This window comes from Apostichopus japonicus, chromosome 4, assembly GCF_037975245.1.
Source record: "Apostichopus japonicus isolate 1M-3 chromosome 4, ASM3797524v1, whole genome shotgun sequence".
Taxonomy (NCBI): Eukaryota; Metazoa; Echinodermata; class Holothuroidea; order Aspidochirotida; family Stichopodidae; genus Apostichopus; species Apostichopus japonicus.
Window position 1 is genome coordinate 13,102,133 of NC_092564.1, and position 26,886 is coordinate 13,129,018.

Below are 26,886 nucleotides of genomic sequence, written 5' to 3' on the forward strand. Positions count from 1 at the left end.
AGGTACAGTGTAGATCACGGAGAAAATAGGCTAGGCGCGATTTTTTGAACTTCATTAGCCTAAGGAGTAACATTTCTTAGGCCCTACAAAAAATGTTCTTGTGCTCAGTTGAAAGTTTTGCGTCCTTTTTGTGAGCTCGACAAGGTCTTGAAACACTACCGTCTTACAAAATGACCACGAAGAGAGGGTACGATGATCCCATTTATAATTTTTTTGTGGTTTGGACTGTGGTTTTCCTATTCCCGTAATCCGTGACTTACCTTAAACGTTTAACACAGGCTAGGCCAAGGATAGATCTTAGTTACTAGGTACACAGTAGACTTCATGTACATATATATAGTCAGTATTGCGAAGTTCGCCATACTGCGAAGATCGGCCACCCTTAAGAAATACACGATTTCACCATGAAAATCTACAGGAAGAGTCAAATTTCACCAAAAAGTACGAAGCTACAGTTATTTTCTCTCCAAAATGACCCATGCGCAAGAAATTACTTACATATTTGTCAATAAAATGACGAAGATCTATGAAGTCTGTTATAATTACTGAAAAAGCAACTGCGCCCCCAATTTTATCACCATCGCCACACTGTGGGTTGCGCGTCCGAACTTCGCAATACTCTAGCAAGAAATACCAGTTCCACAATCACGAAGAATCTTCTTGGAAAACAACGTGAAAACAGTTTGCAGGAAAGAAAGTTTGGCCGTGTATCGTACTATAACAAAATTCTCCCACCATATGAAGTATATTTTCAAATGATTTATACCAGAAGATTTAGTTTTGGGGTGTTTTAAGTCTTAAGTGGCCGAACTTCGAAGTCACCATCCTATAACTTGCAAGTGTAGTTCATTCGAAATCCCTGTGTGGAAATGCTGCACAATTTCAATTTATCCTTCAAATTGCGAAATTTGTGGTTGATCAAATTTTAGTAAGTTTATGCCTTCATCTATCTATGATCTAACGCTAGTAACATGGACACTTCGAAGTTCGGATACCTAAGCCTCAAAACACCCCATATTCCCATAACTATATCTTCTGGTATAAATCACCTGAAAATATACTTGATATGGTGGGAGAAGTGTGTTATATTACGATACACGGCCAAACTTTCTGTTTTCACGTTGTATTCCAAGAAGATTCTTCGTGATTGTGGAACTGGTATTTCTTTTCTAGAGTATTGCGAAGTTCGGACACCCGGTCCACAGTGTGGCGCTGGTGATAAAATTGGTGGCGCAGTTGCTCTTTCAGTTATTGTAACAGACTTTATAGATCTCCGTCATTTAATTGACAAATATGTAAGTACTTACTTGCACACGGGTCATTTTGGAGAGAAAGTATCTGTAGCTTCGTAGTTTTTCGTGAAATTGGCTGTTGCTATAAGTTGTCATGGTGAAATCGTGTATTTCTTGTTCCGAACTTCGCAATACTGACTATAGTAGTAGTAGCATGGTGGGCTCATAATTGACGCACTTAAGGATTGGATGCATTTTTCATATGTGTAGTTCCTCAGAAATGTAATGATCTCAAAATATTTATTGTGCTGTGCCTATGCAACGTACAATTGAAAAGAATTTGACAACAAAATGTCTGCTGTGTCAAGTTCTTTCATACCCCTAAATTGACACATTCGTCGATAATCTAACTGTAGTGTTGGCCTAAGTATACATCCATTGACTTTGGATGCTGTTTGTTATTCTCTGAACCTCTAAGCTCAGACAGGTCAGGTCCCAGAGTAGTGGTATCATGTTGATGTAATTTTGGTTATTTTTAGGGAGTAAGATTTCCAAATGCCAAAAAAATGTGTAAAACTTGGGGGAGGGTGTTAAAAGCTAAATAAATACCACAATTTGGTCAGCAAATAGCTGAAATGGATTCAAACTCATGAAATATGTAATTCTGCTTTACTGCAAAAAGTTTAGGTGGCCTGCTGTATCGTTGCTAGTAATAATTGAAGGTGTGTCAATAACGGGGGTGCGTCAATTTTGAAGCCTTCACTATACTAGTTACAACTAACACTAACACAGCTTAATTGCAGAATACTCTGAAACACAAAGCTCCATGCTGTAGAGTAGCTAGCTACACTGTCGCACTCCAGACGATGTAGCCACAACAGCCTAATACATTGAACTTAATTTATGTAGGCATTTCTCATATTGAACCTCCCTATGCATAATTCTAGTTCAGTTAGGTCACATAGTAATAATTATGATTTGTTGTTCTTAAAAGGAATGACAAAAACATGAACCGCCCTGACGCTGTAGCCACAACAGCATGATACATTGAACTTAGTTTAGTTTTTGGCCTTTCTCCTTGTATTGAACTTTATTAATTCATACAAGAACCGACGGTGTAGCCCCAACAGCATGTTACATGGTGGTGGAGTATTAGCTCAGTGGTTAACGCCGGTGCCTTCCAATCATAAGGTCCCCAGTCAGGGTTGGCATTTTCCCGGGAAAAAACCTGTTTTTCCCACTAAGCGGTAAAAACCAGGTAAAAACCGGGAAAAACTGGTAAATACCGGTAAAAACCGCCTCCGTCTCGAAAACTAGTATTAATTGTCCGTAAAATGCAGGGTCATCAGTAGGCACGATATTGTTTCATGACAGGCATATTTTATTGAATATGGGAGTTTCTTAGGTTCATTTTGAGCTATTTTATCACATTCTTATTCTACTTTTTGTGGAAAAAAGAGTATTTTTCGTATTGCACATGTATAGTTATTCTGTCACGATCTCTTTAGCAGTATGCATTGCCTATTGCCCAAACCATTATAGGTCTACACTGGGACATTCACTCCTCGTAAATTCTTCAGGCCTATTATGTGGCATGAACAGCGGAGGATAGAACGAAGTGGCGAACCATGGCATCCAAAGCCTCAAAGGGACAAGGAACCATATAATAATATAATATTATGTGCTCAGACAGTTCATTCCATTAATACAGTAGGCAACAGTCTATTGAGGTAAACTTCAGTCCAGGGGGCTCAATAGAAACTGCTTTGAAACTTTGTAAGGCACATGGGCCCAATTAAAGTATTAAATGCACAATGGCCCTATGGAGCCATTCACACAACCAAACTGTTTACCTTGATGCAAACATGGTCCAATTATTATACAACTTCATGCATGAGTGATTAAACACTTTGAGGTGGACAGGTGAGGTGATACTGGGCACTTCCTGTGTATAGGCTAACTGAAGAGGTAGGAGTATCAACAACACAACTGTTCCAATTGTTACTTATTCTCAAATTAGTTGATGTCACAACAGTCACTTAGTACAGTGCCTATAAGCAATATAAGCATAGTACAGTGCCTAGTGCGAAGTGTGAACAGAGTACAATTTATCGCAGACATGAAGTGATCGTTCTTGGATGTGAATCATCATTTGGATCTGAGCGGACTAATGTGGCATGTATAATATGACGAACCATAGCCCTAGGAGGCACCAACAGTTTGATACGAGTCCATTCTCTAGATAATGGAATTATGCATCTCGATAGGAAAATAAAGTTGGTTGATTTGAGCATCCAATATATTATTTATTTGAATTATTTATAATAGTCTAATCGGTAAACTCACAAGTTATAGATCATAGCTGTTCTTTGGATGTAACCCAACCCCCTACCATGAGATGCCATTTTCTTGTAGATTCTAGATGCTCCTCCACAAGTTCCACATGAGTTTTTAGGAATTCTATATTATTTGAGGTTTTTCCCGGTTTTTCCCAGTTTTTCCCACTTATAGGTGGGAAAAACCTCCCGGTAAAAACCGGTAAAAAACTTGTTTTTACCGGGGCGGTAAAAACCGCCCGGTAAAAACCGGCCAACCCTGTCCCCAGTTCGAGTCACTCCAAGTTTAATGTATGTTGTTCAGTTACAGAGTTGTTGACAAATGACAATTCATAATCATGGATGTGAAATATGAATCTAAGTGACTGACTTTGGTCAGCTTGCGGCTTTGTTAAGCCAATAAGGCTTCTTCGTGAGTTCCTGCTTGCAGGAGGATCAAAAAAATACAATACGTTGTACTTTATTTTTGGCATTTCTATGCTTATTACTAGCCGACCTCTTTTAAGGGTGTTGCTTCAAAAATTGTGGGGTATTCTGATATTACTCCCATGGATCTAACAAGTAATGGCCATGGTACAATTCTAAATTATAGAAATTGTAATGTAATATCTGTAGCCTTGCACAGGGAACACATTCCCAGAAAAATATTTGGACAAATTTTTTCAGTTCAGTACCTGCTGTTCATCAACTGCTTCAGGATATTTCAGTTACTAAGCAATTGCCACATACATGTAATACTACTACTAGACTCTCTGTGTGGTACATGTTATCAGGCTGTCAAATTGTGCAGCCACTCTATGCATTTAGTGTACCATTTGAGAAGTTTTTGTTGAGTAAAGAGCTTGAGTATTTTGCGTGCTGATAATATCCAGGACAAAGATTAGGTTGTTAAGTACCATGTACTCATCACATACTTTAAAAAAAAAACTTTACGGGTTGGGTACAATTTTTGGATTCTCAATGTGTAGTTGTGGAATAACACTTTATCGATATATGTACAGTAGGCTATATTTTGATTATGGGGAAGGCAAATTTGAAAACATTAGCAGTGTTCAGGTGCTATTTAAGCTAAATTCATGTACAAATTATTAATTTTTTTTTTCATGATCAGAGCATTAGGTATGATCTTCTCTGAAGATGACCTTCAACGCCTTCCATCTAACATCGCTGTAGAGATTTACTCTCATGGTTTCTTTCCATCAGTTGAGTCCCTTCTTGTAGATGTACAAAGAGAATACATGGTTGTGAAAAGACTTACTGAGGTAAGTTCTATCAGTCTGTCTTAACTGTGGACTTAACTCTTTTATGTTCTGGTCTAACACTCCAGTTCAAAAGTAAATATTACAACAACAACAACAACAAAACTACAAAGAGGATGACAGTCAATCAACTCAAGATCATTAAAAAAAAAAAAAACCTTGGGAGTTTGAATCGATATGATAACTAAGTATATGAAAGATAGATGCAGTATTTGGATATTAATTGATAATTGTATTGATTAGCTAAACAGGAAGTCATTTTCAACAATGCTGTTATAGTAACGATCCACATGCATCCATAGTTTTTGGAATGAAGACTGTAAAGCTGTCAAAGAAAGTGACTGAGAAAACAGTTGTGATGTAGGCGTGGAATAATTTATCAGGTATCGCATCGCCAAATGGGCAATCGAAATATACAGGTGCAAGAAGGTACACAGGAAGCATAGTATCTTATGTATGAGGCAAAGCTGAGGCCCTTCGAAACTGCTATGCAAAATTTGAACTCTAAATTATTCTGTGGTAGGGAAAAGACACAGATGTGACATGCAGTCATTGCAAGTTTGCATGGCAACATGCATCACATCATCTTTATGTCATCTTCAACAAAACATTCTGTAGCAATCAAACATGCATCCATCTTGTTACTTTTAGCCAAACACTGTAGAGCTGCTGAAAAAAAGTGACCATGAACAAGTATTGAAACTGGGAAAGGTCACAGAAGTCAGTTATATACTGCAGCTTTCACGTTCCTCATCACTTCATAATCCGTTATAGTTGACCCATTTAATTTGCACACCACGCTAATGTTTTAAGAATCTATGGCATGGAAATGGTTCTTTATTTTTACTGAAATGGTAGAGTAACTTCCTACTATTTGGTACTGTACATAAAATGTTAGCAGATGTGCCGATATTTTTACACAGAACTCTGTGATTGTCATTGCCTGATGTCTAATTCCCTCAGTGTTTTTTTTTTCTCCTCGCTCGTCTACAGTGCAGTCCAGCTGATGACAGTGATACTTCAGCAGTATATGAAGACAATACGCTACAGAATGCAGAAGACTTTCAGACAGAATCCAATCAATTAAGCATTGAGGATGCAAGGTGAAGTTGAAATACATTGTGTTCATTACATAAAACTAAATGTGCTCTGTAAGCCATCATTCTAAATGTCACATACTTATAAAGCATGTCTCAATCTGATGATGTCTTTATATTGTCACAAAATTATTTATTTTATTTTCTAATTAAAGAAGTAAATTTATATGTTTATTTAAATCCTTTAAACGGTGTTTTAAATAAAAACTTAACTGATTGCTAAGCAACATTTAAAATGTATCACTATCTAGAAAGCAACAACTAAAAGATAAAATATTAGAGTGGACATTTTCAAGAAAAATGCCCTGTGCGGACTCTGCAATGATCCACTTTATATCTAGGGTTTATTGAAGAATGTGATATTGAGATGAAGTTTCAACGACCAGTGTGGAGTATTTTTGTCTTTCTTAATCTGCATTGCCTGCCATCAGATTGTCCCTTTGAATTCAAGTTTGTCTTGTGTTTAATAAAACAGTCGGTTCCTTTCCTTTCACAGAGCAATTTTGAATGTTTATTCCATGGTGCAAAGTTCAAAGAAGGGTCACAAAGATGCAGGCGATGACCCTGCTAGTCTATGGAACCTCCCTCTCTGGGTACTCTGTGATGGTCAGGATGTTGATAAGACTTTTATGATCGGATGCAACCAGAACCTAGATGAAGGAGATAACAGACTGACTATCACCTCTGTTACTAGCAGTGGTAAGTTTTACAAGAGTTACAAACATCTTCAACTCTTCCACTATCTCTAGTATGCATGATGAAAGTAGATTTAGTATGCTAGTGCCTTATCATCAGAAACCAATTTGTGATTTAAGTTTACTAACTGCTCATTCACAAAGTAAAATGATGTTATCGTGAGACTACAAGTTTGAGGTAGGCATGCAGCGCCTGTATCCGATGTAACACCACTGTGTATATATACCACTGTCTCTGCATTCTACATTTAGAATAGGTGTTAGCAGTTTTGAATAAAAAAAAACACTTGACAATAAAGTAGGATACGATGTAAAGCTCATCACTGACTGGAAATATTGATAAAATAAGCATAATGACGTAGCTTGTGTATTTTTTTCCTAGATATGTGAGACTCTATGTATTAATGGGATACCTGCTAGTACTTGTATCAAGAAATGACCAGGACCTAGATCTGCAATGCACAGTTGGATTTTTTTTTAAAAACTAACTATTCTCTCTCTCTCGAAAAAAATAACACTACACTTGTATGTGTGGTAGGCATGATTCCTATGACTCCATGAAATGTGATGAAAGTATTGTTGTACTTTGTGATATTATGAAGTAGACTTTTCTTCCCAAAGCAATGTTTAATTTTGATTTGAAATTTGCATTTGTCTGACACAGCATCATGTGCTATTGCTGTTTCATCTTTGTGTTTTATAAACAAAGCCTTGATCATAGACTCTGTGATCTGCAAGTAATAGTGCTCTGCTTTTCCTTTTTAATTTTATTCTAAAGGACCATTTGAGAAGGATGCACTTCCATCAATGGACAGTCTAAGAAAGTCAGTTTCTCTCTCAGCTGATGATAATGTAAGTAAAATTACAATGTGCCCTAAAATAAGTTATAAATTGGTTTTCAACAGATTGATGGAGTTAAAATCCAAACTGCATCAATACGATGGAAAAGGCATAATCGCACAGAAGATCAGATCAAATTTGTAGGCCAGGGTGCTTACCAAGGGATCCTTGTGGGGCCCTTCCATACTCCCCACAATTATTCACAATTTTGTCATTTAGGCTCCTATTACCAAAGAGGTGAGAGGTGTAAAACTAAAGTAGTCTATCAAATTTGGCACTTTTGGATATGAAGATTAAGGGGAATTTTTCAACCTTTTGGTATTTAGAAAGAGGGTCCCAACTTCTCATCATCAAAGGAATGCCTTTATTTTAAGCACCTAGTGAATGTTATCATGACAAGACGATTGCATGGAGGAGTAACACCAGTATTATTATATGTCCAATACTTGATTTGCTTTGGTCTTGAAGTTTAGTATTCTCAGCAAGGCCTAAAAAAGAAGTCTGTAAAGCATTTCCTTTTATGTTCTTGCCATTCATCAACTTTTCTAGATCACTAGTAAAGGATATGCAGAATATGTGGTGTTCAGTGTGGTGTCACTTCACACCAAGACAAAGGAAGATGGGACTCCTACATCATCAATAACAATGGAATGGGAGTGGCCTAGAGTCATGGATCTTCTGGAAACCCCTCATGGTCTTCAATGTAGTTTAGTAAGTATTGATCAAAGACATGTTTAAATCAATATCATTGAAATAGTAGACTTTTCCATTAGCTAGAATAAAAAAACTCAAACTTTGATTAATTCAATTCTTCTGTCTCCATGTCATCAATGGAATAACTTGCCCTGCTGAATTCTTCATTGATGACCTCAGATCTGATGGCAACATAAAACAAATATCTTGTTATATGTTGAAATTCTGTCTCTTAATAAATAGGTCATTTGACATGGACAATTTATTTATTTTATTCCATTTATGTTTTGATTGCTACAGTACCTGATGACAAAAATAGTCAATTTAAATTTTCCTTTTGTGGAAAATTTTAGTGTGTGTCATAGATCAACTTTCGCCGTTGACAAATTTATGCAATAATGCAGCGGGTGGTTTGAATAAATGTTTGGGAATTGAACTTTGTTCTCCTAGAAAATCAAGAAAGGAGAGGGAGAAATACTCCATACAACACCTGAGAGAAATCTGAGAGAACTAGAATTGTTAAAGGTAAATTGTTGGTATCCTATATATGTTCATTAATATACAGTATAACAAACTTATGAATATTTACATAATATACTCATTATACTGATGCACTTTCCAATTAGTCATAATTGTACCTGTTTGTAGTTTTGTTTTCCTGCTCAGTCAAAGACATTTTCATAGGGGAAAAAAAGACACTTTGGTCATTTTTGGTTGTCGAGTCAGTGACTCAACTCAAGTCAGACTTGAGTCCCTATCTTCAGGACTCTAGACTTTACTCAAGTAGTTGGCTTGCAAAAGACTCAAATTAAGTCTCTGAATTGTAATGGTAAAAATAAACACTCAACTTAAGTCTAGTCACAACTTTTGTGACTCAATTGGAGTCAATCTGAGTCTTTTCATAAATTGGAGTCGTGACTCAAGTCAAAATCAAATAATTACCCTTTTAGGTATATATGTGCAGCGTACTAGGAGACTATAAATGCACAACGGTATAATGGGGAAACTTGCAGCTTTTTATCAACTATACAATAATTCTGCATTTGGCTTATATTGATACATCCGATGACCAGCTGCATGTGTTGTCTAATTTTACGTACTTCTGGTGATCTTGACATAAAGCATACTTAAACATAAAAGATACAACTTGAGTTGAATAAAATTAAAGTTGTTTTTTAATTCCTGTATTTCGTGGATAAAATTACATGTTTGTTTTCTTCTAACTCCTGTCTTTCATGAATAAAATGAAATGTTTTCCTAATTCCCATATTGCATGACACCAGAGGCAGAAAATGTGATGAATGAGACATCTTCCTTCTTTTTTTTCTTTCTTTTTTTGCTTTAGTCCTTTATTACTGCTTTGAGCTCTGATGAAATTTACTGGCCACCAATGGAACATTCCCCAAAGTCAGTGACAGAAATCACATCAACGTATCTGCAGGATTTACGGGATAATCCCATGAAATACATTAATGAGGTATTCATAACATTGGACAGTTTTAATGATCCTTTCTTTTAATGTAAATATACAGATATATCTTCACAAAATGTCACAAAGGTTTTGTTAGCTCACTGGATGACTTTATCCTTCTGGAATGTAGGTATCACTCATCAGCCGAGAATGTTTGACATAAAAAATTAAATTGTGAAAGTAATAAAGATTACTCCCTGTTCAGTGTATGTCGCAATTGTTTGATTTTGTTCGTAGAAATGACATCATACATTTAGGGTTCCCATATTTCTGTGGTTGAAAGTTTGAAACCCCGTCCTTCCTGGGCAGAGGTGTACCACCCGCTTTCGTTGGAAGAGAATTTTGGATTATAAAGAGGGCTGCCTAACCAGATAGCTACATCAGTGTAGTACAGTGTAAAACATATTAAAGTTTTATACCTGAACTTTTCTATGCAAATGGTGGATAACTTGGTCTAGTATGGTTCATCTAAAAATTACTTTCTCTTTAGCTTAACTATGTAGCCCATGTTACATAACTTTCCTCACCAAGCTTGTTGAAGACAGTGTGTAGCCATCAATCATGTTTGTATGTTGAAAAAGATCATATCGAGCTTAAGAAACTTACGTACAGTGATGTGCCGTACTTCCTAGGGATTTTTTTATATAAATCTAGTACCGTAGAAACAATGATATGTTTGAACATCGTAAAGATCTTTACTAAATCAGGGATATTAAGTTTTCCTGTGGGACAATATACGGGGATGTATGGGTAACATAACATGCAATAGAACCAAGATTTCATAGGCAGTTTACATTGTATCCTAATAATATTGTTGCTCTGATGTCACTCAGAAATACGTTGAAACATTTGAAGAAGAAGGCCGGTACGAAGAAGACGTTCTTGGAAAGCGATTCTTAGACTTTACAGAGAGAATTTGGCTGATCATTGCCCACAATGCTACCTGTTATGACGATGTTACTGCAGCCCTGCAACTTGTAGAGGATGCCTTTAAAACTGGATATCTCCAACCTATGGTAAGAATGGTTGGCCAGAATACAATCCAGTCAGATTTCTAGAGAAATTATTACTATTATGGGATGCTATTAACAAGGGCATCATTAGTGGAATGAAAGTACATCGCTAGAAATATTACTGTTAAACGAGTAACTTGCCCCAAAGAGGCAGTCACAGATGAAAGTCAGAACTTTTCGTGTGAGCTCCCCACGTACAAGTTAATCATCAGATAAGAACACATGGCTTTTAAGATCTCTTTGTCCAGAAATGTTTAATTAGTTTCTCAACTTGACCCTTGAAGTGGAGTGGAGAGAAAAGATCTCCAGGATTGATCCAGAGAAGTTGAACAGAGTAAATGAATGTAATCCATGTTAATGCATGACAAAAGTAACCTTAGAAAATAAATATCAGTCGCTACAGATTACTGTAGCAGAGTCTGATGTCTAAAACTAACTTCCTTACTTCGAGAGCTAGTATCTGTTAAATCTTTCACACAGGCCAACTAAGGTTCATTATCATTTTACTTTGATGAAGATCTTTAAAGATGTCAAAACTAGGGATTTCTAGGGAAACACTATGTGATGTTATTTTATAACACAGAGGTCACTGGTTCAAATCCTGTTCTAGCCATAACTTTTGTTGCTCTTTGTCCCTCCACTGTTTATCTCCTACCTTTCCTCTTCCCCTGTTGGTTTCTTTCTTTCTTCTCTCCATCCCTTGTCTACTGATCCCCTTACATCCATCTCTTTGTGTTCACCTTGCTCATTAACCTGTCTGTATTCTGTGCGTTTTTTTGTCCCTTCTGTTACTGTTAGGATGCTAGGATGGAAACGTCAGGCCAACTTACTTTTACACATGCTCTTTATCAATGTTATTTTTGTCAGATACACCAAGACAATACCAGTGAAGTGGCCAATAAAATTCGAGAATACTACTTCAACACAGAGTCACCTGATCAGTGGAGGACCTTCTCTTTGAAACATGTCAGTAGTCTGGAGTTATTAATCAGCATTGGCTTAGACAAGATAAGAAGGGACTTTTCTATATATTTAATAGGTAAGTTAGTCTCATGTTTTAAATTTCAAAAATTTCTCTCAAATAGTCTCAGAAAGAACTCTTCAAAACAGTGAAAAATAGTGTTTTTAGTTATTGTAATAGATGAACAGACTTGTGCTGTTGTATGTTATGAAGAATTAAGCCAAGCCCTCATAGTTTAGCAAAGGACCCCCATTTCTCACCACCCTATTCCCTGAACCCACCCCACCCCATTCCCTCCCACCCAACCCCATTCCCTCTCCACCCCATTTGTCTTCAAGTATAATAATTTGTACAGTTATATGTATACAGCTTTCCTTGAGTTTAGGTTTCAAGCATGGCAATGAAAAGTTATAGACATAATGAGCTACCTTCATTTCACATCTCTCTTCATCCATCTCACTACTTCAAGTGATGCCTTAAATATGCTCTGATGCTTTCCCTTTGGTCGTGATGAAGGTGACTAAAATAAATTCATCATTGAGGCTGATTTTCACCTTGGTTTTTGTTTTACTCTCTGTGTTCAGCAAATAGTTTGTGTCTGGGTCATCAGCTTACTTGGTATATTCCTGCTAAAGATTCATCCATGAGCCTCAAGGAGCAAGCCCAGAGACTGAAATGTTTGCATCATGTGGTAGAACTCGGTCTTCTCACTTCGGGCTTCTTGAAGCCGTACATCACCAGCAACCTCGATCTAGTCAAGTGAGTCGCTTAGGAAGCATGAGCATCATCTTAGGAAGCATGAACACCATCTTTAAATTAATCATCTTTTAAATTAATAGCTGTCTCACATTTTGTTTTTTAGCATTGGCATCATTCTTGATCAATGAACATCCTCACAAGCAAACTTGCTGTCCCGGATGTGTAACGGTGCAGTGCGGTCCAAGTGCAAGTATATACAAAACAGTGATCAATAAAGAAAACAAGAGGAATAAAAAGAAAGTTAGCTGCAATAGTCTAGATACCTATTATGGCACAGGGTCAGCTATTGGTGCACTTGGAAGTTTCATGATTTCATTCATAACAATGTACAGTAAAACTCATCTTGAATTGATTGTACTGGCAGGTGAATTGATATAAACTTGCATAACTATGTCCAAATGATTACTTTCCAGTAACAATTTCTTAGCTTGCTTTGTCATCTCATTTGTATGTAATTTCAAGCATGAAGCAATATCCCATAGTTGGATGAGGTGCGGTATATAGGACTAATACAGAGCTTGAAACCTTCAAACCTGTCATTTATAATACACTATACTTTATTCTTTCATCTTTATTGTACTATCAAAGACAAAATAGTAGTTATTAAAGATATTTTTGTTGAAATTTTTTCATCCAATAGGTCAGCAATACAACACTATCAAACAAACCCGGCAGACGAAGAATACATAGTCATCGCTCCAGCGATACCTGGGGAGCTGAAACTTTTGTGCCAGCAGTGAGTTTAAAGACCAAACAGTAGAAACCTTTCCTTTTTTCTGTAACATATAAGTTGGTAGTTTTGTCTTGTCGTAAGTTTTGTAAAAAATTCACAGGGGTCAGAAATGTAATAAGATGTATGCCACAGTCCCCCACACTTGCCTGTGCCATGCAAGTTCAAACAACTTATTATATGTTTGCAACATACCATTTTCAGCCCGTTCAATACTCCAACACTATATAAATTGCTATTTTGTTGGAAGCATATCTCAAGAGATGAAAGTCACCTTATGGTGATAGACCAATTCATGTGCAATGTATTTCATCATTTCACATTGGGGTTAAAACATCTCCTGGCAAATCTACTGTCATTTATCCTGCCTTGTAACTTTTCAGACCAATCCCATGTGTTACCCATTTGTTTTGCAACATGCTATATGGTTGAAAGCAAAAACTTGACCCAAACTCTGGATGTTATGGCCTTTTATAGTGCCTGTGTAATTACAAGACATAGTGGCAATACCAGCAATATCTATATATATCTATATATATCTATATATATCTATATATATATTTTTATATATAATATAGTAAACTTTAGACGCACATTTTGAGACTGAGGCATGTAAGTGGACTTGTCCATACAAAACCAATTTGTATCAATAAAAATGTGCCTCTAAAGTTTACTTAATAGTTTTGATTTATTACCTGCTCCCTTTGGTTGAGAACTATCTCCATTGAAGGTTTTACCTAAACTATTTTATTCTATATTTTATTCTTCATATATATATATATATATGTGTAGTTAAAATATTAGTCAGTATGTTGGTCATTCAAAGAAGAAGAAAAATGAATGTTGATAATGAATTACTGCTTTGTCGAGGTATCCTGACAACACTGAAAGGAAGAAGTAGGTAGGTTACTTGATAACCGTTTTACAGGTAAGGATGAATATTAAGATACATATAACTTAATCTAACCCATGAAGTTAAAGTTGTTATTGGTCAAAACGTGATCAAAAGAATAAAAATGTTACACAGTGGTTTGCAGCCTGAACTGTGATGCCCTCTTCATTTCTATATATCCTCACTTTTTTTGGGGTGCTGTTAATTTGTCGTAGTTTCAAATAATTATTTTGCTATCCCAGAAGCAGAAACATACCATCCCAGTGGCGAGTTGAGTTGAAGGGTGTTGGCTCCCTGGAACAGACTCTCATTGTTAGCCTGAGCAGAAACCCTCTCTTTACTCAGATGGAGAAAATCCAGCAGTTTGGTAAGATTTTAACCCAAATAGTCTCTTTCTTCTTCTTTTTCGAATGACTCCTTTATTTCATTTTCAATATTTGATGTGTCATTCTTATATTACTGTTACAAAAAGTCATCAACGTGTTTTCAAACTAAGTCATATATATGAAAAGTAAATTTTTTTTATTGTTTGTCAGTGGGTAATAACAAAGTGTAATATCACAGGGATTTTCAAGCTTCAGATGTTAATATTGCATTATAGTGCTTAATGCAGCTTTTTGAGGTTGGTCGGAACTGTAATTAGTACTTCCCAAAACCAAATGAATGTAAGTGAGTGAGAATGAATAGAATTGGATTCAATCCGGATTCTTTTCTTAGTAGTATAAATCATGCATGTTTTTGTCCCTTCTGTTACTGTTACTTGTCATTCAGCCTTTGAAGAAGATCCTGCTAGGATCGAAGCATCAGGCCAACTTACTTTTACACATTCTCTTACACAGGCTTTCTAGTGGATAAGCAGTTTGCTAACAGTTTTATTTTATTTTATTTTAATTTAATTTTGATTTTGTTATCATTTTATAAATGATGTGTAGTATGAAACATGTGTAACAGAAAATTGCAAAAGCTTATTACTTTATTACTTATTACTTCATAATCAGATTCTACAGTTGATGAATTACAAGATGAAGAGACTGTTTCCTATTACATAAGCAGAGTACGACAGCACAGAGTAAAACTACTGTAGCCAAGATGTATGAGTGGAGACAAGATGTATGAGTGGAGATGGAGGATGAGAACACAAAGAGAGACACCACGTCTGGCAGTAAATATTCACCAAGTTAGAGAGCAGAGTAGAGTGCAAGGAATAACATATCCAGAAACGCAAAATGCTTTGTTAAATGGTGGAATTGCTATGCAAGTCCAAAGATATTTTGCAGTTTTCGAACACAGGACACCACATTACTTTAGAAGAGACAAAATTCAGGGCCTTCCGTAACCGCTGAGCAAATTTTGTAAATTATAAATTATTTTTATTATTAATTATTATTATAAATTATTAATTTCGTATATTATTCCCTGGAATATTCACAAGCTTACAGCACCCTTCAAGCAGACTGTTGTGGCGAAGGAACACTAAATTTTGCGAAAGTAACAAACACTTTGCAATTTCATTGGAGAATTATATTCGGAGATCATGAACAAGTGACAAGATCATCCCTTTAGGTGTCCTTCCCAATGGAATTGCTTGGCTTTTGGTGTAATGCTTCAGATTCATTGATGGATTATCTAATAGGAGAATGAAGCAAGTGTCTATAGATCCTGATGGTCATGCAGCCCCTATTAAAAGGGGACTCTGTGAACACTTTAGTATGTACCAACATATTTTCAGTTTCCGCCTCCAAAACGTAAAATGGGTAGAGGGCGAAGCGTACGGTGCCTTAGGGTCTCGTAGAGTGCTAATCTGGCACCGTACAGATTCATTAAAGCAAAGATTTCACTATCTTCTGTTCTAATTATAATCTTTTTGTACTCCTTTCAAAGTATAGTGTATATAAATTATTAAAGAAATGGATACATTAAAAAGCTTGGTCTCATTCATTTTTGCTCATCACTTCTCAATGGATATATTTGTCTTACAATAAGACTAACACATGTAACAACCTCCACCACATTTCATAGCATTGCTATAAAAGAAAGTGCAAAAATGATGACTACTTTCTCCCCAAGTTTATGCTACTGGAAGGCTCAAATCTGGTTTAGTTTAACTGAATTGTTAGCAACTATGAGGGAAGTATCCAGATATTACAAATATTATCTTTCACAAGCAAACAAGAATTAATACTCACAGGCAGGGCTATTCGTAAGTGTTTGGGCAATCTTTTTTGTTCTAGATTTGGTTCAGCTCTCAAAGCATGTCGAGTAGATCAAGAAGGGATTTGTAATTCAAGAAAATAAAGTCTACATGAATCATTGTAACTTGTAAGATAGGTTGTACCTGAGCCCCTGGAGTTTTGTAGATGTGTGCTGTTAAGAAGTAGAGGATCTTATGTAGAATTATATTTTGCTGGTGTTAAAGAGTGGGTAAAAGAGTCTAAAATGCTGAAAGGTTTTTAGCTGTCTTCAAGGAAAATAACTGCTTACAACCATAAAGCAAACACAAATGTAACCACAAACTTTCATCTCCTGTTGCTTTTAGTATTTATTAAAATGAAACAAAAAATATGACATTTTCACATTATTTAGACAAAAGTGAACAGCTTTTTTCAGTTCCCTGGAAAACATAAAAGTGTATTAATGATATCTGTTGTGTTGTATTAATCTGTTGTATTAATCTGTTGTATTATCTGTTGTATTAATGATATCTGAGTGTCTTGTGCTGTGCCCTAGACCATTAGCAGCTTGGTTTAATAGTGGATTGCAAAAAGAGATATCTCGGTCATCACCCTGTGACAAATATTTGGCCGGACAAAATAATTGTCACGCACCAGATATAAACTTAAACTTTCTAAATGGGTTAAAACACAATGAACTCATTGGCTATATGCATCATGACAATAGAAAGTAAAGTCAATAGTCCGTTAACAACCTTATGCATGCTCTTCACACTATTCATACGTGTCAATATGAATGAAAGGATGACTTAAGAATTAATTCTGATATGTTGTAGACCATTAACAAACACTGCCATCAGTGCAGGTTGCATTTCCTCGGCGAATTTTGAGAAATGCAATCTTTAAACATTCAAGGCTCTTCAACTACAGTGACTAGTATGTATAGGCTTACATACACACCACTCGTTCTGTTAATCAAATGAAACTCAAGAGAAAAACATAAGTTTTACAAGTAGTGTTGATTCTCACCCGGTGATTCTCCCCTGACATTTATATGTAGATAAAAAAAAACATCTCTTGGTCTAGCTATTAGAATTCATGAAACAATGAATTAACATACACCATTTAGAAGGAGAAGACGTAATCATCACTTTAGCCTTTAAGGAGCATTCCATTGTTGCAATGTTAATTACCTTTTAAAGACAAAAGAAATCACTGTAGAAACAACTACTAACATAGTAATCATCAAACGTTTTCTTTTCCCTTTTTTTTTTTTTACTTTGCAAAATATCAAGACTAAAATTCTCCCTAAGGTCATTCTTGAATGATCAGTGTTGTATCAGGTCATGACCCCTGTCAGTCGTTATCAGAAATGAGATGGTTTGAATAAATTAATGTGACGATTTGCATCATCCAGAAAGTACACTTATAATACTCAGAAAACTCCACTGGATTCTAAAATAAATATTATAATGTTAACAATCGGGCTACATGTGAAAATTAAGCAAGTTTTGTACAAGTTTTGCTAATGATATAAACTGTGTAGATTATAAAATTCTACCGGGTTTCGACCCAAATGAATGATTGGAGTATTGCTTAATATTTTCTCCATGCATAAATAGGCATACAAGTTGATAAACATATTTTATTTTTTTGCCAATAGGCCAAACGGTGGTCTTAGGTATACTGTATATCATTTTTATCTCAATGTTTCTTGCCCTATCACTTCTCATATCATATTTCTAATTAAACATTGAGAAAACAAAAAGTCAACACATGCTGGTGTGTGCCTGTTTTAAAGCTAAAAAATTTACAATAGGAAAAGCCTACGCATTAATTCACTGTGCACAAAGCGAAAGTTGAACATGTCATGAACACTTTTACAAGTTTACTAGAATTGTTTTCCATAGGTGGTTGAGTTATTTTTGTTTTCTTTACCCAATAGGCATAGCTTCCTCATAATGAACCTTCAATAAGTGACCTATGCTTGACTCTCATCGATGCAAAGTAGGTTAAACCGATTCAAGGTTACCATACGTCCTGACTTCCCAGGACATTTCCCATTTTTCTATCTGATGTTCGCTATAGATGGATTTACTTCATTTAAAAGTCTGTATGTTTAGCACTTCCAACAAAGTTGTAAACGAAATAAAGTGGGAAAATTTGGGAAACAGAAATGTCAATTGTCAATAGTAACAGTTTTAGAAAATCATTCTGATCTTACATTTAAGGCTTTTCAATTCCAAACCTGATACCATCATTTTAAGAAAGTGCCATTTCTTCACAAAAGATATTGTGAATCTACTAATCATTCCTAGTTCTGAACGTGTTGTGTTTAAAGGTGGAGGACTGGGGGTTACCTGGTATTCACAAACTGTTAAATGGATATGCTATAAACAGATCAGGGTGAGCTTTAGCCGCAAAGACAATGATATCTTGTCAAACATAACACTTCCCAGACTCCATACATGAACATGCACCAACACCATAGAGCATCATCACATAAAACTAATAATGAGTGAGATAACAATCTGGAATGTTATTATCACCATTTGAATAATCCTATGAATATTCAGACCAACATGTTACCAAGCAAAAATCAAAAAAATTTACCATATCACAATTACCACCTATGACGAGCAAACCCACCGTCACATATCACACAAAACCAAGTACTACTGTAGGTAGTTTTAAAAGAAGAAATACGAAATGCCACCAATTTAATACCAAGTATCTGACACAATGATGATGGTAATATGACAAACAAACAAAAACAAAAAAATAGGGTGAAACTGATTAACAACTGCCTTGGGTATTGGGTTGTGAAGGTGGCAAAGTTCTTCATCTTCCAAATATGAAACGAGGCATATTTAATGTTCGTGCAAGCTCTATAGACTTTCCAAATATAAATACAAAATTCCTAATGTATGAATTTGAGGAGCGATGTGGGAAAGGAGAGAGTTGTTGCAACTCCTGGCCATGTAGTTCTGCATGTGTATTACAGTTTAGTTTATATAAAGTTCAGGGAGCAAACGAGAGCAAAGTTCTGGTTTCACTCTCAAGGTTATGTTCATTGTCCTGACACTTCAGCAGGCTAATTCTCTCAAGAATCCGAAATTGAGCTCCTCTGGGGCTTGAATTTTATATATATTGCCAAAGCCTGAGAAGATTAGCATTAGAAAAAGACTCAAGAGTGGGAAATCCAATAGTGATCACTTTGTACTTCCAGTATAATTTAACTACTTAATGAAATTCCAAAAGTGGTCGCAACAGAGTTTACGCGATTGACTATAATGGGATCACCCAAGGGAAAACATGGCATGAGTTGCTAAGATCTCACATCATGTAAATAGCACATTTATCTTCCTGCTTCACAGAGATTATATTTCCCTCATTTTTGCCAAAAAATGTGACATTAAAGGACATTAGCTTTCTTTGTACAAATGAAGTAGTGAATTCTGGGCCCAATGATAACTGAACAGAAAGTTTGTTAAGAGGCAGCACCTAAAAAGTTGCTTCGAGTATTTTCATGCACCACTTATTAACACGGTGGATTTTAGTTACATCGTCGGCAAAGAAAGGTCAAATCTGCCATCTCCCTCCATGAACCAAAAAGACATATTTTTACACCTTTAAAAGGCACACATTGTTCTGATGGTGTCCAATAAAAGAAACTAAACAAACAAACCAATTTACACCAAAGCTATGGTGTTACATATGGTGTTACATACACCTAACATCACAACAATTCTTCCACATCTTCTCATCCATTCTCATCGCCTCTCGTTTGGTAACCAGGGAACCATTTCGCTGTTTGTGGTGCACAGGGTAGTAAGATGGGAGGAAGTTGGTCCATCATTCACGGTGAATTAATACAAATATTCCAAGACCGGCAAGAACAAAATACTGTGGAGAAACAAGAGACGATATTCAATGAATGTGAAAGAAGAGGCGAAGACCCTTCTCAGCCTTCTCCATTTCTATCTTAAACCTATGAATGAATATGTCCCCTGCTTTCTGATATGTACACAAACTATGCTGCATGTCGACAAATTTTGCGGAATTTTTCACTGGTCACATTACGAGATAAATTAAGGCTATTTGAACCACTCTGACATTTGTCCAATACATCATTAAACAATCCTTTATGAAACTAGGATGGTCAAATTGATACATTTTTTTACAAGTTTCGAGCACTACTCCAATGACTCACTTTCACTTTTCTCCCTCTGGGGTTTGTCACATAGGTACAGTACGTTAATACAGATATGCTGTATGTTCATATACACTGAATATCTATTAATATGTTGGTTCAAGTTCTTCATGCTCAAATTACTAGTCAAATTACCATACAGTAGGATTAACCTAAATCCTAAAAGTGACATGGGCTCAAAATCTGGCAACATGATAGTTGCATGTTGGAACGGCAATCTTGAGAACCGCATTAGTGATATATATATAGGTAAGGATGCCTAAACTACTCTTTGTAGCACATGTAAGCAATATGTTAACTACACAACCATGTAAGTATCAGTATTCTGGGAAAAGTTTGACTTAGGCCAGCAGTTACTACTGTTAGGATATTGTACATGTTTACTGTATAGTGGAGTGTATAATTTGATAGTTTCTTAGATAGTTAACTTTCTGACTTAATATGGTCTCTTTGCAGTATTCAGCAAAACAATGTTGACACTGGACCATTAATCAAATTACACATTACTCACAGTGCAAAGTAAGTGATTTATTTTACTGGAGTTGTGCTTTACGCTGTCAAATATTAGTAATGAAATTACACATTACACACTGTGAGAAGTAATTGAATAGATTTTCATACATAACCATACACATTGCTGGCCAATTGTTAGGAGTTACGTGGGAGAGGTGGTGGAGGGGGGGAGTTCTTATAATTATCAAATCTCTTATGCAGGATTGATGTATAATTTTTATTGCAAAGTCATACACAGAGAAGCCCCAGGGACACTCCATATCTTGAACTTGGTCTAAACACATGAAACAAGAAACATGAAAGTTTTGTCTAAACATGGACCTTTTGTGATTGCACTTAACATTGTGTATGTAACCCTGGTGTCATGAATGACACAGTGGGTTTGTTGTTTTCACTTGCTAGTAGAAGCAGTTTCTGTCAATAGTGTAGATAGTTTTAATTAAAAAGAGTAAACAGATACTTCCTGCCTCTGCTGAGTATATTGCAGATTAGTGATGGTTATTTTACTTTCACAAAGCCTTTTTGTATGCATCCTTGCTACTTATCTCTCCTGAGATAAACTGAGCCTGCTAGACAATAGCGCTTGTGGTTTATACCTGGGACAATAGTATTTAGAGAGTCAGTGTATTGGTGGGAAAGGGTTACAAAATAGCCCAGAGCTGGGGAAGGGAAGGCACATTGTGACATGAATATTTATAAGGACTAATCCATCATGTAATTACTGATTGGTCATCTTATTAGTTGGTCAACAGGATCTTTGCTAGAAGTAACCAATAAGATGAGGGGAAGCCATGTGGCCCAGAGTTGTTGTCACTTGTTGTCACTTTGTATCTTGACTTAGTTAGAGTTTGTTTCTTCACCTGGAGAGAGCAAGGCTTCTCTTGCTTGATCTATTGTACTTATAATATTTTTATTAAAGGAAAAAGTGTTGTATAAATAGGGAGTTTTGAAGATGTTCATCATGTAAAATTATATTCTTAAATTATGATGAGAATGTCATATTAGTATCTTTGTGGCCACTGTTCTGGATCTTGCCGAGATGGTTACCATGGACTTTTCATATTTTACTTAATTGCTGTTCTTGGAGCCCACCTGTACTTTGTATTTACCTAAGGAACCGGATTCTACCCCACCGAGCTGTAGATGTCACTCTAAACTATTTTGTTAAATTGTCATACCATTTTGTAAATCGCTGGACTGCAGTATATTACCAAGTCTATTATGGAGCACACTGATGTACACCGGAACCTTAATTCGCGAAAATGAACTTTCCGCGTTGAAGCAAGAAAGCGAGCAGTTAGCGACAGCACCAGTGTAAAACCAGATAAGTTTAAGTATTCTTTTATTGTAACCTGCGTCATGGCCATAGACAATAAGTTTAAGTTTTCTAAGTTCTAAATGTTCAGTGTATAGTACAGTGCACACTGTAACCTTATTGTTATTATTGTCTTTATAACCTGTGCTGCATCTTGATGTACAGTGTTCAGTACCACAGTAACCAGCATGTTATGTAACTGCAAGTATGCTTATTTAAGAGTTAATATCTAAGAGTGTGGTCGAGTTGACATATTTTGTAATGTAAGATACTTTTTATTGTTTTGTGCCATTGATAGCCTTATAACGTCCCCATTTCCCACGATTGGAGGATTGAAAATATAAGTAGTTCATGGTACATTTCTTTGTGTTTTGTGTCTTTCATTGTAAACCTGTGTAGAACTGACTCAGCAGTTGTTTTGAATATCAGCATTGAACCATTCGGACATGGAGACAATTTTATCCTGTCTTGAAGCCTAGGCCCACTTGAAACACATATTACTGACCCATTGTCCTAATTACCTTGACCGAAGGAAAGGAGGGGTTACATGTACTAAAACTGGTTGTTGCCTGGGCTGGTTGGCTTGACTCTCACACACGGAATTTTGGTTATGTTGGATGATAGTATAAAGCCACTGAAAGTTCTGCCCTATGTCCATTCAAGGATCAACCACACTGTAGCATGTACACATGATATCAAGTGAACAAGGCACACTTTTACCAATTTTTCAAGATAAAGTCAAATATTACCTTAAATTTAGGATAATCGTTCATTAGGATTGTGACCATTCCTATGTAGGGTACATATCCTCTGGCTCTTCCGACCACGTCCTTTCTTTGTAACCATAGCTGTCCGGGTGCGTACAACCCCCTGTCGTCTACCATATTATTATCTCCTTTTGTAAGAAATTTGATGTCTCCATTCTCTCTGAAAAGATAATGGGAGGAGGAACAGAAAAGTCAAAACCACCTCTTTACATTGGATTTATGTAATCATCTAGATTATAGCGACAGTATTGGTGATGATACTAGTGATTAAAAGATCACACGCTGGCTTGAGCTGTGACAATATTTTATCTATTTAGTTTTGTCGTTTTCTGTTCTCAATCAAAATGAGTTTTGCTCCTGACTGAGCATTATCTCTCATCTATTTTGTTCTGGTTTAGATACTTGGACCTGCGTAATGCTTCAAAGTGTACTACCTAAAGGGTAAGCTTTGTAGATAAAATCCCCCTGATCCTCCTCCCCTTTGTTCCCCCTCCCCCCCCTTCCCCTTGATAGGAAAGTTTCCTGTCACATATATTAATTGCAGGAATGTTTTAGCAATATAATTTTCAAAATATTTTTCTTAAGAATAAGATGATGCTAATTACAAAACTGAAATTGATTTTCTTGCAATAATGAACCAAAAAGTAAAACACAAGGCTACATTAACGATATTAAATTTCTTACATCTTTGAGGAAATAACAAAAAGGAATAACCCTGCAGCCTACAACAATATCTTCCCAGCTAGCCAAAGAACAGATTTTGACATGCACACCAGTTTATGGTATAAACTTCTTTTACTTTAATTCTGAGAACAAAGTCTGCAACAAAAAACTTTTCAGAGTAGCAAATGGAAACTTTGAAACATTTGATGATGGTTCAAAGGTCATTCCATCAGCTGTACTTACTTTTCATGCAATCTTAGAACTCTGTGGACAATTGGTATATCTCTTCCTTCAATTTTAAAAACAACAATTTCTCCGACACGAATAGGATCGTCCTGATAATTGGTAAGAAATAAAAGGTCGCCTCTGTAAAATGCTGGTTCCATACTTCCACTGTAGAGAAGAGAGAGGGGGAAGAAATATCAGAATATTGCATTTATTAAATGTTATGCAAACTTGGAGGGATAGGAATTGGGTGTGAGTGGAAGAGAAAGAAGAAACAGAAATAACACATTTTGGTTCGGATTCAAGCTAGATATTACATCATCAAATGCAATTTGTATATAATAACTAAAATTGACATTAATAACCTATTCCCAAAACTTAACAAAATTTGCCAAAGCAAGAAAGATATATATTCGGAACAGTTTGAGCTGCTGTACAAATGTGAAGCAGTTTCGTACATATATACACCAAATACCATTTTACAAACGGAAATATTTCTGATAGTACTGCAGTCTGAAGTAAGGCAGTTTTAAAAATGATCGAATTTCCCTGTTCCAGTACATCCACAACAATGTAACATTAAGTTAGTTCATGTCAATTTTAATGTAATACTAATATAAACTAAGAGATTTCAAATCAATTTATGGCTTCCTTTACAAAAAATTATACAGTCTTATTGTTCAACATCAGCTTTTTTGCTATATTAAAAAAAACATTAAAAAACCCCCAAAAAGAATTGAATATGGTATACATGTAGACTGGTACTCCTTTTGTTTCTTACATAGAGAGCTCTCAGTGGGCTATGTCCTGAGCATATAGTATGTGGTTGAATATTATTGAGAATCATGCTTGATATAAAAACCTTTTCAATATATTGGAATATCCAATGAAACAAAATACAATGACATATTGGTAAAGTACCTTAGAACAACAACAATAGGACTTTCACTTGCTGTGACCACCATAAGGCCTTTCCATATCATCAGAGCAGAAGATACTATCATTCCAAAATTTAGAACTTGATAGAAAAGCTGTAAAATGAAAGAAAAAGCAGACATTAATATGAAAGTTACCAACTGGCAAAATGTTATAAGGTCAAAGGCCAATGTCTAGTCTTTAATTTATCAGATATCTATTGAGAGAAAGGAGTAAAGTTCTTTACCACATGGCTCAAATGATATGGAATTGAATTTTCTGTAGAGTTAGATGCCAACACACTGGCGTTGTGTCCTAGCTTATATCAACAGTAGTAGACCTTTATTTGTATGGGCCAGAAAAGTTGTTTTCTCAACTTTAAAAGCAGCCTGTAGGTCAAACTTATATAAGCACAGTAGCCTAGATAGAGGCTAGTGCTACTAGCTCCATTTAGGCTAAGGGTGACTACATGTCCCCAATTGTCGGGTCAGTCCACAATTCTAATGTTTCATCCCTGATTAACAAAGTGTCCCAGAAAATGTCCATGATTTAATAAGAAGTCCCTTAAAGTTTAAAATACAATGTTCATTTTATTCACAACAGATTAAGAAACATTGCAAAGTCCACCTTCCTGCCTGTTATACCTTAACTACACAACATGAAACAACCGAAGATGTACACAACTATCTTGTACAGACGATCCCAGAGATCTAACCAAGAACTACTATAATGTGGGGTAGCCCTTTCCTGCTATATTTGCGTAGTAATGTACCAGCATGACAGTGTTTCCCTCAACATAGAAGTTGTGTTACTCCTGTGCTGACCTATAGGCCTCCTCTTGATAATGTGTTCTATCAGACTAGCACTTTCTTCTCAAAGAGGAGGGGGGCATCCCTTGCCCTTAGACTCCTTCCCCAGGCCACATTCAACATTTTGTCCCACGTTCCTATATAAAAAATATAGTCACCTTAATTTAGGCTTAAGTTCTAAAATGGGTGCTCATTTCAAATACAGGCACAAATTGAACCATATCAAGATACAATATGGGAATCACACACATAAGAGCCAAAGGCAATAGGTAAAGACTTGCAACATATGGTTGCCTTAGAAGTGAGAGTTATAGGCATATCATTGTGTGTATTAATAACTAGCTAAGTATACTGCTATATTCTATTACTTTGGAGTGGTAATTCATTGAAGCAAATTCTTTGCCTTGAAGTGCAAAAATAGTTTTCAACTTGATATTGCAAGCTATTCTGGACAATCATATCACTTTCATATTTGTTCATAATTTACATGACATGCTGATCAGGAAGATAACTTATAATATTGCTTATAATGCTACCTTGCATGCCTTAATGTTAACTACTGTATAACATAACGATGCCCACATCAACTAAAATCATTTTGTGCTTGTTAGTTACAAATACCATTGTTCAGATTGATTTTGAAAATGCTGGTTAGCTGGTAATATGATTCATACAACATTTTGGCTGATAGAAATACTACCAGCCTATGTAGCACAATAGCCTATACATATATTTTTTCAATTCAAATTAATTTTTCATATGCTTTACAGTAATACATGACAAAATGATACGGGACTGGTTTTAGTTACACATATGATGGTCACTATAAAATAAGAAGAATAATTTTCAAAGGTAGTGACCACAAATATCGACAAAATGATTTCCACGACTCTTGATTCATACAATACTGCATTGTGTAAGCTATTCCAACCCTAACACTAGGGTTGGAACCTAACAACACGTCAGCCTATGCAGAACCGTAGCAGACTACGTCTAACCGGCATAAGCAAACGCGAGAGTATACCTAGGCTAAGCCCACATTACAACCGAAACCTTTGTTTTAGGGCTGTTTATTCATGACAGTTTTACAGATATGAAGTAAAGTTGTATACCTGACGCTTATTCATTCGTCTGACTTCATCCAAGAAGTCTAACGACGCCATAGTGGATCTGATGTTGGATTTGACGGTGTTAGAACGAGAAGAAACGGGACAGCTGCTTCGTAGCGTTATCCTAGGCAGCTAATAATTTGCAGTTTCTACCATATACAGTACGTATAAGCCACATGAATCTTGGCGTACGTCGCGTTTTGACTGG

At 36.0% G+C, this 26,886-nt stretch overlaps 2 protein-coding genes across 2 annotated transcripts; one reads left to right on the plus strand and one right to left on the minus strand.

Moving 5' to 3' along the window:
* LOC139966495 (protein zwilch homolog) lies at positions 1-17,610 on the plus strand. The gene is made up of 14 exons (XM_071969555.1): positions 1-187; positions 4,680-4,830; positions 5,821-5,930; positions 6,421-6,623; positions 7,398-7,471; positions 8,009-8,170; positions 8,603-8,677; positions 9,498-9,629; positions 10,457-10,639; positions 11,504-11,675; positions 12,182-12,356; positions 12,997-13,092; positions 14,221-14,345; positions 14,977-17,610. Exons 1-14 carry the CDS (start codon positions 171-173, stop codon positions 15,060-15,062), a joined length of 1,761 nt encoding a protein of 586 aa, XP_071825656.1. The 5' UTR covers positions 1-170; the 3' UTR covers positions 15,063-17,610.
* LOC139966497 (signal peptidase complex catalytic subunit SEC11A) lies at positions 16,500-26,841 on the minus strand. Its single transcript, XM_071969558.1, has 5 exons — positions 26,682-26,841; positions 24,767-24,876; positions 23,864-24,013; positions 22,940-23,117; positions 16,500-20,055 (listed from the first exon to the last, which is right to left on the minus strand). The coding sequence occupies exons 1-5, from the start codon at positions 26,730-26,732 to the stop codon at positions 20,005-20,007; spliced, it is 540 nt and encodes a 179-aa protein (XP_071825659.1). The 5' UTR covers positions 26,733-26,841; the 3' UTR covers positions 16,500-20,004.
* Between the last annotated feature and the right edge of the window lie 45 nt (positions 26,842-26,886).

Bases quoted from the DNA above. Each gene is read 5' to 3' on its own strand.
- LOC139966495 (XM_071969555.1), top strand. The intron at 7,472-8,008 runs GTAAGTAAAATT...CAACTTTTCTAG, and splicing joins CTCTCTCAGCTGATGATAAT to ATCACTAGTAAAGGATATGC. The intron at 11,676-12,181 runs GTAAGTTAGTCT...CTCTGTGTTCAG, and splicing joins CTTTTCTATATATTTAATAG to CAAATAGTTTGTGTCTGGGT.
- LOC139966497 (XM_071969558.1), bottom strand. From the start codon at position 26,732: ATGGCGTCGTTAGACTTCTTGGATGAAGTCAGACGAATGAATAAGCGT. The intron at 24,877-26,681 runs GTATACAACTTT...TTCATTTTACAG, and splicing joins GACGAATGAATAAGCGTCAG to CTTTTCTATCAAGTTCTAAA. The intron at 24,014-24,766 runs GTACTTTACCAA...TCTTCTCTACAG, and splicing joins CCTATTGTTGTTGTTCTAAG to TGGAAGTATGGAACCAGCAT.